Genomic DNA, 12,981 nt, shown 5'->3' with positions numbered 1-12,981 from the left:
AAGAAGTTGAAGTTTATTGTGGTGCATACAGTAATAAACATGTGGAATACATGCAAATTAATGTGCATTACATTTCGTAGCTACATGTCCAAATGGTTCCTGAGAACAGTCTTACAGGTGACTGAGGAGATGAGTCTCGCAGAATCTGGGACTTTGTCTGAATCACTTCCTCTCTGTTGTAATATTGTCTTTCGGTTTTCCTACTTTTGCTTTGCTTTGTCTGTCAAAGCATTTTGCAACCCTTTACTAATGGGTGCCATTGATATTTTTTATTGTTATTATGACTGTGTGCATGTCTATTTTATCCAACTAGAACCGTAAATGGCCTTCAGCGGCAAACATTATGAGGAACTTAGGGTTAAATTTCACAGCACCTTTATAGCAGAGAGATCAAATACGCCCACGAATTTCACACGATCGGAAATGACAGCAAAGTCGAGGTAGCAGTCTGATAGTCTTCCTTTTTTTAAGTGGGAAACGCATATAAGCAAACTTCACAGCGATAACATCTCGCCCACAACCTTTGAGTTTAACTTTCGGTCTTTAGGTCTGTTTGTTTTGCTATTAAAACTTACTATGACACATTATTCTGTCAAGATAGAAATTCCCATTAAGCTGGTTGTTTCAGGTCTAGAGACCTTTCCTGGTATTAAACAAACTCATTTCCACTAGGGCAAAAGAGCTTTTGACAAGGAACGTGACAAGCAAATCCAGAGTAATTTATTGACTCAAATGAACAATGGAGGGTACAGATCCGACATGACGGCAGTGTATGGATGACTGGGCTGTGTGCTTGTTAGAGTACTTTCATCATAAACAATGGACAGAAACCACTGAAGTTGTGTCAAAGTGTGTTTACTTGCAAGTAGAATTCACTCAGCCCGAGTACAGAGAGGGATTGCTTGAAACCTTCCACATTGGGAAATTTACGAGTGAAAAATTATATCATGATATAAAGACTGTCGTCAGTGTTAATCATGAGACAGATTTCTATGTTGCCAGTTTATCAGTTTATCTTCAGTCTGGGAGTCTCCTCTGACTGCTCTGCCCCCCCGGAGACAGCCTGTGCCTTTCACAAGGACAGACTATGGCTGTAATATTGTAGGAAAGCAACCAATATAATAAGATCTATGCAAACAGTTTTAACAGTAATGAAAACAGTAGAATGCAACTCATAACTTTTCTAACAGTGCCATATATATACACACACTGTATATACAGTATGTGTGTGTGTCCTGTTCTTAAGGTCATGTTTTTGTTTCTCGTCTTTTCAGGCATTCTTTGTCACTTTCTGTTTTATTTTGTAATTTCATGTGTGTGGGACATCAAGTGATTTTTGTCGTAGCGCGACATCTCCATTGCAGTCACATCAAAAAACGACACAGGAGATGGTTCATTAAACAGCCTCACAGTGGCAGCTATGATCATGTGACCGTAGCACATGGCCGTTCTATTTAACACTGTGAAATGGAACTAGTTGAGTTTAGGCAACAAAAATACTTAGGGTTAGGAAAAGATCAGGGACGGGCTACAATGAGTTATGTTAAACTACTAAAATGAGGATGTAACTGCATCACAGACCAAGGTTGTAAAAGTCAGGGTTAGGTTAAAACGTTTGATTAGGGTTCAGTTTTAAAAAAGCCGTCTTTGACTTGACTTTCACACAGGATATGAACACTCCTGGGAAAAAGGTCCTGAGTTTCTTTGGCCCATCCACCACCACAACCCCCCACTACATGCACAATCAACCTACGTGAAAAATGGAGACCGTAAGAGCTGTGATTGGTCAGCTTGAGCTGCTTGTGTTTCTGATCCCAGGGGAGATTGTTGATCATGAAGACAACATCAAGAAACAGGAAAGGAGGCCCAGCCATCTTGTCCTTGTGAGTTGCATTCATCTAGCAAAGCCGCCTCCACTGCAAACCTCGTATTTACTGCTATCAACAGCCAGATACTGTCTCGATACTGTCAATATTGTCACAGTAAATCACAAGAAATATACACATGCATACTTCCTGATTTATGCTTGAGCAGCAACAATCCCTCATGCAGCAGTGAACCCTTCCCATTGTGTATGATTAGAGCCCGACATGGCTTGATAATACATGTCACATCCATAATGTCACCGTGGTGATACCAATGGGGGAACTCCAACACTATGAGGTATAAATCAAGTTTCACATCTGAGGCCTTTACAGCGGGATTCCATTACATTCACGACGCTGGTTTGAAGAATCAAGTTGTTCATGAAGAACAGTGATTCTTGCCGCTGTCATTTCGAAAGTGCAACCAGTGAGATATCAGTTGGACGTGATGTAGCCAGAAGCGACACACATACGGTATCAGAAACCGGCAAAACAACGGAAGAAAGATCATCCTTTGTGTCTCGGAGTCCCTGAATGGTACACCATCTAAAGACCTATCACGATCTTGGCAGGAGAACTACGCCGGCGTAAATGTCAGCAGTCAGATGGGATTACCAGGTTTGTGAATAGACATCACGTACATTTACAAGCTTGTCGTTACCTAGTGTTGGGCTTAAATCCCCCCCTCTAGATTCTTTCAGGAAGAAGGGTTCAAGTCGTAGGTTGGATAAAAGAACGTTTATTCCAATAGAACATATATTCCAGAGAATATGCATCCATAGCTCTCCCCAAGTTTGTTTGACCCTTTAGCCCTTTCTGTTGATCTTATGTGCCCGGGGGGGGCGGGGGGGGGGGGGAGTTCAGTTGCTACCGCGTGACATGTTGTGTGCTGTCTTTTGTCTCCATAAGGTTATTGTCTAGCAGAGATCGGCTCTGCACAATAGAGACCAGGTCTCAGACTGCTACTGGAGAGGATCTCACCCAAACACAGGACATGACCCCTAACACATCCGGCCTGCTTTTCAAAACTGACGCACCCGGCAGAGCTATGGTTGGACACATTGGACCAAAACAACTTTATTGTAAGGTCACAGTGAACTAGGAACTGCATGCTTCTTATTTAGAAGTGAACCTACTAATCACACTGACACCAAGCAGACTAAGTGTAATGCTTTTGCTCTTTTAGCCCAAAATATAATGAATACGTGATTAATATAATGCACTACGTGAATATAATGTTTATGAGCACACACGATATGAATACACTTCCAACACTAGCAATGGGAACTAGCGTCCTTTCACGATGACATTTACCAGAGAGCAAAACGCTTACCATGTGTTGGCAGCTTACAAGCGCCAAATTCCTTGTTAAGAGGCAGTTGTGTGGGGGGGGGGGGGAAACAAAACACAGGACTTTCACCCAGGAGACCAGGGGGTCCGTGTCCCGTTTGAAAATAAAAGTAAATGGAGTTTTTTTTAAACTTTTTTACTTTACTGGGTTTTACTTGAACATTTATGGTCAGTTTCAGTAAATATGACAGAAGGTTAGTTTTACAAGTCGTAGCTACTGCACCTTAAGTATAAAAGTTACACACTTAAGCTTTAATAAACAAGCAGTTAAACCTGAGTGAGATTACAATATTGTTCTTACATTGATAAATGCACCTCAAGATATTTCTGTAGTGATTTTGTTTGACTATGGTGTAGAAAACCAACCCGTTTCGGGTGTTTCAAGATCAAAATTTCTAGAGAAGGACATAATCTTCCACTTTACATTTTTCTCAAACCACCTCCTTCCATAAAAGATGTGATGTTTACTAGATATTTAGTATCACTCAGTACAATCTTGTAAGTCATCGGGTAGTCAGACAGACTGTTAACCTCAGAAAGAAAAACACGACATACTCCCCTTCTGAGCTTTGGTGTGGTTGTGTTATTCAAGGACTCTGGGGGCTTTTCCACCCATTACTTATCTACAGTGCTACAAATACTTGCATTAAACTATACACGGCGCATTAAAGTGACTCAGGCATTTCCGTCAACACCTCACATACACACATACTTACATCTTTTTTTTTAAGTTTTCAGTTTCACAACTGAAAGGGGAATGACATCTTGCATTATACTGTAAAGAGCAGTTGTGTGTGTGTTGTAATAACAGCTGGTTGTGCAAGTCAGTGCTCAGAGTTCACTCCTTCACACTTAATAAATATGACATAATTGAATAAAATCCATTGATATCTGTATTTTTAGGAGAACACCACCCTTTTCAGAGTGCATTCACAGTTCAGTTATGGCCAGGGTGATGTATCACGTTTATTAGTCAGTCAATTTGAAATGAAATACAGTAAAAAAAATCTCTGTCTGCTGGAGATCTCAACAATGAAACTGGAGATATTGCAAAACAAAGTCAAGGTCTTGCAAAGGTGTTTGTCCCCAGTACATGTTTTTTGTTACAGAGGTAACAAATTACATTTCTTTATTTCATATAATTATTTCATAATTATATTTTTCTTTTCTTTATTTATATTTCTTATATTTCTAATATCTGAGCAACTGTAACACAGAGTTTCCCTTCGGGGATCAATAAGTATTTCTGATTCTGATTCTGATTCTGATTGTTTTCCCCTCCATGTCTCACACAGGACGTTGAAGGTGTTGTGTTTTGATTCTCGGCATGTGCAGCAAAAAACTAAACTAAACTAAACCATTTTGCCCTCATGTTGTCCTTGGGTCAAATCAACCCGTTTTCAGTTACTTATTTTTGTCACAAAAAATAACATGAATAATATCAAAAAACTTTGGAAAAAACACCAAAAAAAAAAAAAATACAGTTTTTTCACGGTTGACGGGAAGACAACACAAGGGGTAAAAATGGCGGGTTTGTTCAGGACCCCCCCCCATCTGTCCCTAGCAGTGATGACGCAGTGAATAGGGACAATTCTCTCCGACCAATCAGCTGTCTGCAGGTCTGCAGGGACTTTTATCATAATGGAAAACCAAAAGCCGAGTAGAGGTGTGTGAGCGAGTCGAGCAGGTAGCATGCATTCCTATGCTTCTTCCTCTTCTTCTTTAGTTATGGCCTATGGTTTATTTCTTCATTTTTTTGCCACTTGGCAACAAACTTGAATATCTAGGAGAAATGTTTCACCAAACCTTATTTTTTCCAATGTAACAAATGTCTTCTGATTTTATTTTGTAGGAACGAGTAACTAAGATAATTAGGGGAAATGTAGTGGAGTAAAAGTCTCGGAAATATGAATATCGAAAGTAGTGTACAGACATGGGAAAATTACATTAAGTACATTACATTAAGTACAGTAATTAAGTATTTGTACTTTGTACATTACAGCTCTGCTGAGAGAAAACAAAAAGACTAAATCCAGACTCTTTCTTAAATCACTGTAGAGCTCTTTGAGTAGCATTTTGTTATGTTTGAGTAATTGATTGCTTAAAATGATCCACTGTTGTCTTACAGGGATGTTATTCTAAAATGTTTTCTACCAGTCAAAAGGAGTCATTCTGGAGAAGAACTCTTATTATGAATTTCCAAAAAAAAAAAGAAATTAAAGGGCTTTATGCAAGATGAATGAATAACGTCCGTCTAACTTGATTTGATCTGATTTGTTTCTGTTTATGATAGAAATCATAAGAAAGCACAGTACCAGTCAAAGGTTTGGACATGCTTTCCCATTCATGTGAATGAAAAAATGTGTTTCCAAACTTTTGACTGGTACTGTATACATAAGAAAAAACAAGTACCATTGTTTACATTTGGGATCATATTTATTCAAAGCGTCATTCAAAGCAGCCACACATGCTCCAGATTCACTTGCATACAGTTCTACTCTTGCTTTAAATGTCAATCACGAATGGCACAAAACACAAAAACTCCTCCACCCGCGTTCCTCTCACGATGCATTTTACCTCGTTTTCTATAAATAGCAAAAATAAATTAAGTTCACATAGTGAGCCGCTACACAAAATGACAAACCGGTGCCTGTTAAACTGCAGACATAGACAGAGGTAGATATACTGAAGCCCGACACTTCACGTCACTATATTCTGTATTCCTGCAAGTTCTCTCTCTGTTTTCACCCCCAGAAAAAAAGAATAGGAGGTTTTTGTTGTTAATTGTGTTGTAACATACAATGCTTGTTGCTGTAAGGACCCAGGTGAAATGTACAGTAAGACCTTTGCGGAAAATGTGTACCTTGTTAAAGCTGCAGTAGTTAGAAAGCACGCACAAAAGTCAGAATTTCAAGCAGAGTGAGACCTCTTCCTGCAGCTCCGCCTCTCCCCTCTCTGTCTGCATGTGAGGAACAGCCAATAGGAATGCTCCCTCGCTCCCACTTTTATGAATGGCTCTGGTTCTGGAAGTGATTTTCCCCATTCAATATCTCTACTGATGTTTACATTAAAGCTATAGTGCGTCGTTTCTGTCGCCCCCATGAGGAACTCTGAGTAATGACAACAACACTGTTGGCGCATCCACATGAAACAATCCTTCCGTGATCGCCTCTCCCCCCCCCCCCACGCAGTTACTAGTAGCCACTATTAGGAAAGTTGCTGGACGACAATCATCTGAACACAGTCACATTCATTAAGGTCCAAAAAGTTACGCACTAAAACTTTAAATGCTTATATAATGAGTCTTGGTGCTTGGAATCAAGCCAACCAGCTACAAGATGAATTGGGACCATAAAACATTTGACTCGGCGCATTATAATAAAAAATAAAAAAAACGTAAAAAAGGCAAAGGAACAAGACTGTGTGCATAAACTATCATGGACCTCAATGGTAGACCTTTACTAGCCAATCACCAATCAAAACCCTGATTGAGAAACTGAACGGGATTTTCACTCCCAGAACCGGAGCTCTCTGGCCTGTGATTGGCCAAAGAGTCTCTCGTCTGTAAACAGAGCCAAGAGGACGTTCAGAAGTCTTTAGGCTGAAAGGGTTTTATGGAATTTTTGCCCAACAATGCCAAAAATACACTGCCTACTACAGTTTTAAAGGGTTCAGTCAGATACCACAAGTATGCACGTGTGATCTCATGAATTTTCTTTAATTGGTTCGCCTGTGAGGCGTGTACTCCTCATGAACAGACCTTTTTTTTTTAAATCTTTTTCCTAATATGATCTAATATTACATGACATACTATTCCTGTGGATCACCTGAAAACATATAGCCTGGCATAGTTATTATGGTTATTTCTTATGCAAACAGCAAAGGAGCAGGTCATTTAAAGCAGGGTAAGGTCTGGGTTGTTTGGTCAATTCTAAGAATAAAAAAACAGCAACAACAAAAAACTGAAATGTCCTGAAAAAAAAGGGAATGTTAATCCGCTTAATGCAGATGGAAGTGAACAAACTATTCCACTAATTGAACGGTATTCTGTTTTTAACTCATACAAAAAGAAGTATTGTATTGACCGTGCCTCTCGAATAGGGCAGCAATTCTTGAACTACAGGAAAAAAATAGAAAAGTCTTTTTTTCGAATGAACACTGGACCTCTTTTGTTGCTACAGTATAACTACGTACTTTCTACCTCAGCCTTTCACTGTACGTCCACCTCATTACCCAGAGCACACAGCTGCTTTAGATTCGACTCGATTCTCTGCAGCTTGTTGTGTAGCCGCTCGGCGACGCCGGTCGCTCCCGTTTGGGTCAGGATCCCCGGGAGCTGCCGGATCTGATTGGCCGAGGCGGAGGCGACCCAGCTGTTGATCCGCGCGTGGAGCTCCGACTGGTTGAGACCTGAAGCTCCACCTTGCCTCTTGCCGTCCTCGGACGGGAGGTTGTGAACGACCTGACGCAGCCGCCGGGCGTTCATTTTATGGTGGATGAAGAAAGCCGGGATGATTTCTTTGAGGTAGTCCCCGCTGTCTGCAGGAAAGAAAGAAGGGAATCAGGAACTGGTGAGGAACAGGGGTGGGACAAAAAAAAACAGATACAGAATACATTGCTGTCCTTTAGGGGTGGGGGGGGAATCGATACAGCGTAGTACCGCGATATTTTCAGTGGCAATACTGTATCGATACACAGGTGTCAAGAATGGATCTTTTATCATGTATTTGTTGGTCAGTTTGTCCCATTTTTCAACAATAACATTGAAGTGAGATGAACAAACAGAGAAATGTTTCTTTTTAGATGAAACAGATGTGGACTAAGTTTCCTTTTGGGGACGTGATTTGAAATTGGGAAAAATCAGAAGTTGGGAAAAACGTTATAAATTGCAATATAAATATCGCAGAATATTGCAACATGTTTAAAATCACAATAATATTATATCGTGGCGTAAGTATCGTGATGATATCTTGTCGCAAGGTGTCTGGTGATCCCCCCCCACCTCCGTAGTCTATATCGACGATGTTTTATTTTCGGGATTGTTTAAGTCTCGCCGGAAATCTGCTGGATGTCTCTCATTTCAGCCGGAGGTCCTTCGCCTTCTGCTTTCTTTGTGTGGGAATTTGAAATTTCTGCTGATTTCTGAGGACTATGGTTACCTGGTCCTCAGGTCTCTGCAGGGTAAATCCAGACAGCTAGCTAGACTATCTGTCCAATCTGAGGACTATGGTTACCTGGTCCTCACTCCTGCAGGGTAAATCCAGACCGCTAGACTATCTGACTATCTGAGTTTTCTGTTGTACTTCTTCTTTTGCAAAGGCACCGTTGCACCACCCGGCACTTAGCACCACCCAAGACAATGACAACAACAACCGCTGCGTCATGGAGTAAACCTCCATATATGGGCGCCTGCTCTCCCACTGAGCTATCAGGGCGTCCCCATAGTAACTGAACATAAGTTATTAGCTGTAGAGGAGGAGGTTTTCAGCAGGATGGGGGACGACAATTGAGGAAAATAACAAAATGCCCAGCACTTTTAAGTCCAACGTCAGGAACCATAGATGTTCATAGTCATGTAATTAAATTTACAGACTAACAAGCGTGTGCTTCAGTTTGGACTTGCATTGAATAAAGGGAGAAAACCTGTATTTAACCTTTTTACAGACATTAACTAAGTCGTTTTTCGGGCCTAAACCTAACCAAACTGCGACCGTTTCACATTGTTAACGGCGTTAAAACCACGGCCGCAAAGCCCTCTGGTTTAAATTAGAGATTCCAGCATAGGCAGAGTTTGACATTCGAGCCAGGTGGGGTAAAAAAGTCTACGGACTAAAAGAAGAAGAAAAAGGTAATCAGCGGCAGAAGCAGGGGGTAAGCCTCTCGTCTCTAATCGTAGCTCCCATGCTACGAAGCCATCACCTTCAGTTAGCATCCCATTGACTGCCATTCATGTTTGCGCCACTTTGACAGTGTAATGCCAAGCCATCACTGGAACAGTGCTTCTATTTTCCTTCACTGGTCTCCGTCCAGAACAACGGGATCTGTTGGTCCATTTCTTTAACTGTCTATGGGCAGAACCGGCAGCAGTACTGCTGTCAATGTTTCGATTTGATCCGATGACCTACTTGATTGGATCAAGCCTTTCATTCGCAATAAAATAACTCACCCTAACCCAGTTAGTTTACAAGGGGGAGAGTCCTGGCATATTTATATTCTGTGTTGTGTGTCTGATGTACGTGTGCTGCTGTAACACCATAATTTCCCTTTTTTTTTTTTTAATCATTAATGCCTTGTAATGCCGCACAGTGCCCTGCTATGCCATGAACTACCAGAGAACGCCTACCAAGAGCCTGGGTCTGGGTCTGGGTCTAGGTCTAGGTCTGGGTCTGGGTCTGGGTCTGTCCCAGGTTTCTTCCTAAAAGGAAGTTTTTCCTCTCCACTCTCTCCCTGTTGCTTGCTCTGGAGGAAACTACTAGACCTGTTGGGTCCTTGTACATTATAGAGTGTGGTCTAGACCTGCTCTATCTGTAAAGTGTCTCAAGATAACTCTTGTTATGAATTGATACCATAAATAAAATTGAATTGAAATTGAATTGAATTAATATCTATCTATTCGGTTAAGCAAGCTCGGATGTGTCGACTGTAAATCGGCCTTCTCTAACCCCCACTCCTCCCGCAACCATCTTGGTGCTGATTGGCTGGAATGTGGTTTGTTGTATTTTGGTGCACAGCCTGTGCCTTTAGTGTTTTTTCGACATTGACGCCTGTGTTGTTTCCCAAGATCGGGCTTTTTCACAGTGTATTCAGGGGGCAGGCAGCTAGCGGTTCAAGGAGAGACGCCTTTGATATGAAATAAAAATGAAATCGCGCTGAAACCACGCAGGAAACTCATAGTGCACCTTTAACCCTCATGACGTCCTCATGTTGTCCTCAGGTCAAATTGACCCGTTTTCCTATCATGTTCTTTTTAATTCTCCAAAATAACATGACTGATTCCACACAACGCTTCTTTGGCACGTACAATCTCTACTTTCATTAATTTTGGGGCGTCTTATTCAATTTTATAGCATTTAAAGTTGACATGTTCCAGTCTGTGATCATCTATCAAACATTTCCTTTCATTTTAGTCTAATAATTCCTAATTTCTGCTTTTCTAACTCAACATTAGGTATAATTTCTTATACATGAGGGTTATTGATCATAAATTCCAAAATAACTGTAAAACTAGTTAATAGTCACTGATTCGTATTGACAAAAAAGTGGACAAACATTGCAAAAAGGGTCAAAAGTGTTTAAAAAAAAAAAGGGACAAAAACGTCAGAAAAATCAAACATCGATATAAAAAGCGTCAAGAAAAGTGTGATTTTCCATTTTGAGCGGAAGACAACACAAATGTTAGAAGATCTGACACACTGGTATCGGATCAATACTCGCTGTCGGCCGAGACGCAGGTCCTGGTATCGGAATCGATATCAGGAGGAAAAACTAGTATCGGACCCTCTCTGGTTTGGATACGAGGACAGAACACGCTTCTGTGGGTCGTGTTCGAGGCTAGGCATTAACGACCCATGTGTTCGGACGGTTTGGGGTTACTTGTTGTTGTCTCACCTCTGGATTTGAGTTCTTCGCAGCTCGTGCACACGCTGTCGTGCCAGGTGGAGCCCTTCAGCACCAGCCTCAGCCCCGCAGCCTCGCAGCCTCTGTGCAGCGTGCAGTTCTGCACGGCGGACACGGTGGTGGAGTAGCTGCCGTCGGGACAGGTCTGGCACACTGTGTCCTCGTCAGGTCCCTGGAGGAGGACAACGGGACATTGGTTTTTAGATAAAAGACGAGTGCCACATCGGTGGTCCTGATGAAATTATCTGTCCAGATGAGTCACACTTTGAGTGTCAGTAAAACAAAAAAAACTCTCTTTGCAGCCAAACAAATGATATGCACTTTGGAAAAAAGATATGTGCAATGAGCCACACATGAAAATGTCTAAAACTACAAATAATTGTAGGGACCCAAAGTGCAAAGCCCCTGAGAGTTTCTTTGCAGGTCCTTTTAACCCTCATGTTGTCCTCAGGCCTATATCTACGTTCCTGTACCCAAAATAACATGATTGATTCAACACAACGCTCTTTGGCTAGTACACATCTCTACTTTCATTAATTTTGGGGCGTCTTATTCAATTTTATAGCATTTGAAAAGTGTTTTTGAAATAGTATTGCGTAAAAGTTGACATATTCCAGCCTGTGATTATCCATCAAACATCCATTCCTTTAATTTTAGTCTCAATAATTCCTAATTTCTGCTTTTCTAAGTCAAATATTAGGCATAATTTCCTATAAATGAGGTTTGTTGACCGTAAACCCCAAATAACTGTAAAACTAGTAATAAGTTAATGTTACGTAGTGTTAAAAATGTCAAAAAAAGTGACAAACATTGATTAAAAAGCACAAAAACAGTGTTTTTTTTCAATTTTGACGGGAAGACACAGTCAGACGAGTTAAGTTTAGAGTTAAATTATACTTAATGTCCCTTAAATATATTGTTGTTGTGTGCTAAATTAATGTAAATGTAGTCTAGTTGCAGCTGTTTGCCTCTGTGGGGCAGTAAATGTCCTAAAATCCTCCTGCTGTAATGGTGTGGTAGTGATGCTGTTCAGCTGTTTCCTTAAACCTTTTTAAATGAACATAAACCAACGGCACGGCTTGTCTGATTGGTTGTAACAATAACAACAGTAACAGAGTACAGCTGTTGCAGCTTCAGGCAGTGTTAGTGTGGAGCTCCGAGACCTGGTACGAGTACAATCTTAATCCGTTATATTCCTAATTTAAAGGAAACGTGCAGGCTTAAGGACGGCTTAACAACTAAATAGACTTAAAGTCGTATTAAATTAACAGATCTGAAACCATAGTTGCTGAGTCAAGGTAGTTTTTGAAATAATGTTGCAAGCAGCAATCAGAGTTGCCACAGCAGTATGCAAATATACTGGACTCGAGCATTGTGGGTGATGGAGTCAAGTCAATGAGATGACAAACAGTTTCTCTGACAGGTCTTAATGGCGTCATGTGGTCAGTACTTTGGCGCTTAAATGGATTGTTAGTCTGTTTGTCTGGTTTTCAAGAATATAAGATAGATAGATAGATAGATAAAAAGATGATAGATAGATAGATAGATAGATAGATAGATAGATAGATAGATAGATAGATAGATAGATAGATAGATAGATAGATAGAGCAAAAGATGATAGATAGATAGATAGATAGATAGATAGATAGAGCAAAAGATGATAGATAGATAGATAGATAGATAGATAGATAGATAGATAGATAGATAGATAGATAGATAGATAGATAGAGCAAAAGATGATAGATAGATAGATAGATAGATAGATAGATAGATAGATAGAGCAAAAGATGATAGATAGATAGATAGATAGAGCAAAAGATGATACATAGATAGATAGATAGATAGATAGATAGATAGATAGATAGATAGATAGATAGATAGATAGATAGATATTATTTGGAGCAATCCAACGAATAATCCTGGAATCTTCCCTGCTTGACACTGTGGTGCTGATCCCTGATCTCCCTTTACATTAAAACCTGGAACTGTTGTGAACTAGATGTGATGGAGACTTCCAGCCCTCCTGTACCCGAGCGGTTGGCTCATCACCGCGGCAGAAGCGGCAGCGGCAGCGGCAGAAGCGGCAGAAGCGGCAGCCTACCTGTGGTCAGCGTCTGTTGTCCGGACGGACACTCGCTGTGGCGGACGC

General features: G+C 40.7%; 1 protein-coding gene across 1 annotated transcript; it reads right to left on the bottom strand.

Moving 5' to 3' along the window:
* Positions 1-5,632: 5,632 nt before the first annotated feature.
* LOC116685318 (tumor necrosis factor receptor superfamily member 6B) lies at positions 5,633-12,976 on the bottom strand (the record flags this gene model as incomplete). The annotated part of the gene is made up of 3 exons (XM_032510438.1): positions 5,633-7,754; positions 10,824-11,003; positions 12,931-12,976. Coding segments are annotated over 3 exons (555 nt in total), but the record flags the coding sequence as incomplete, so codon positions are not given.
* Positions 12,977-12,981: the final 5 nt, after the last annotated feature.

This window comes from Etheostoma spectabile, unplaced genomic scaffold, assembly GCF_008692095.1.
Source record: "Etheostoma spectabile isolate EspeVRDwgs_2016 unplaced genomic scaffold, UIUC_Espe_1.0 scaffold00569769, whole genome shotgun sequence".
Classification (NCBI taxonomy): domain Eukaryota; kingdom Metazoa; phylum Chordata; class Actinopteri; order Perciformes; family Percidae; genus Etheostoma; species Etheostoma spectabile.
The sequence above is the reverse complement of the archived record's forward strand: the minus strand, read 5'-3'. Positions and strand labels throughout refer to the sequence as shown.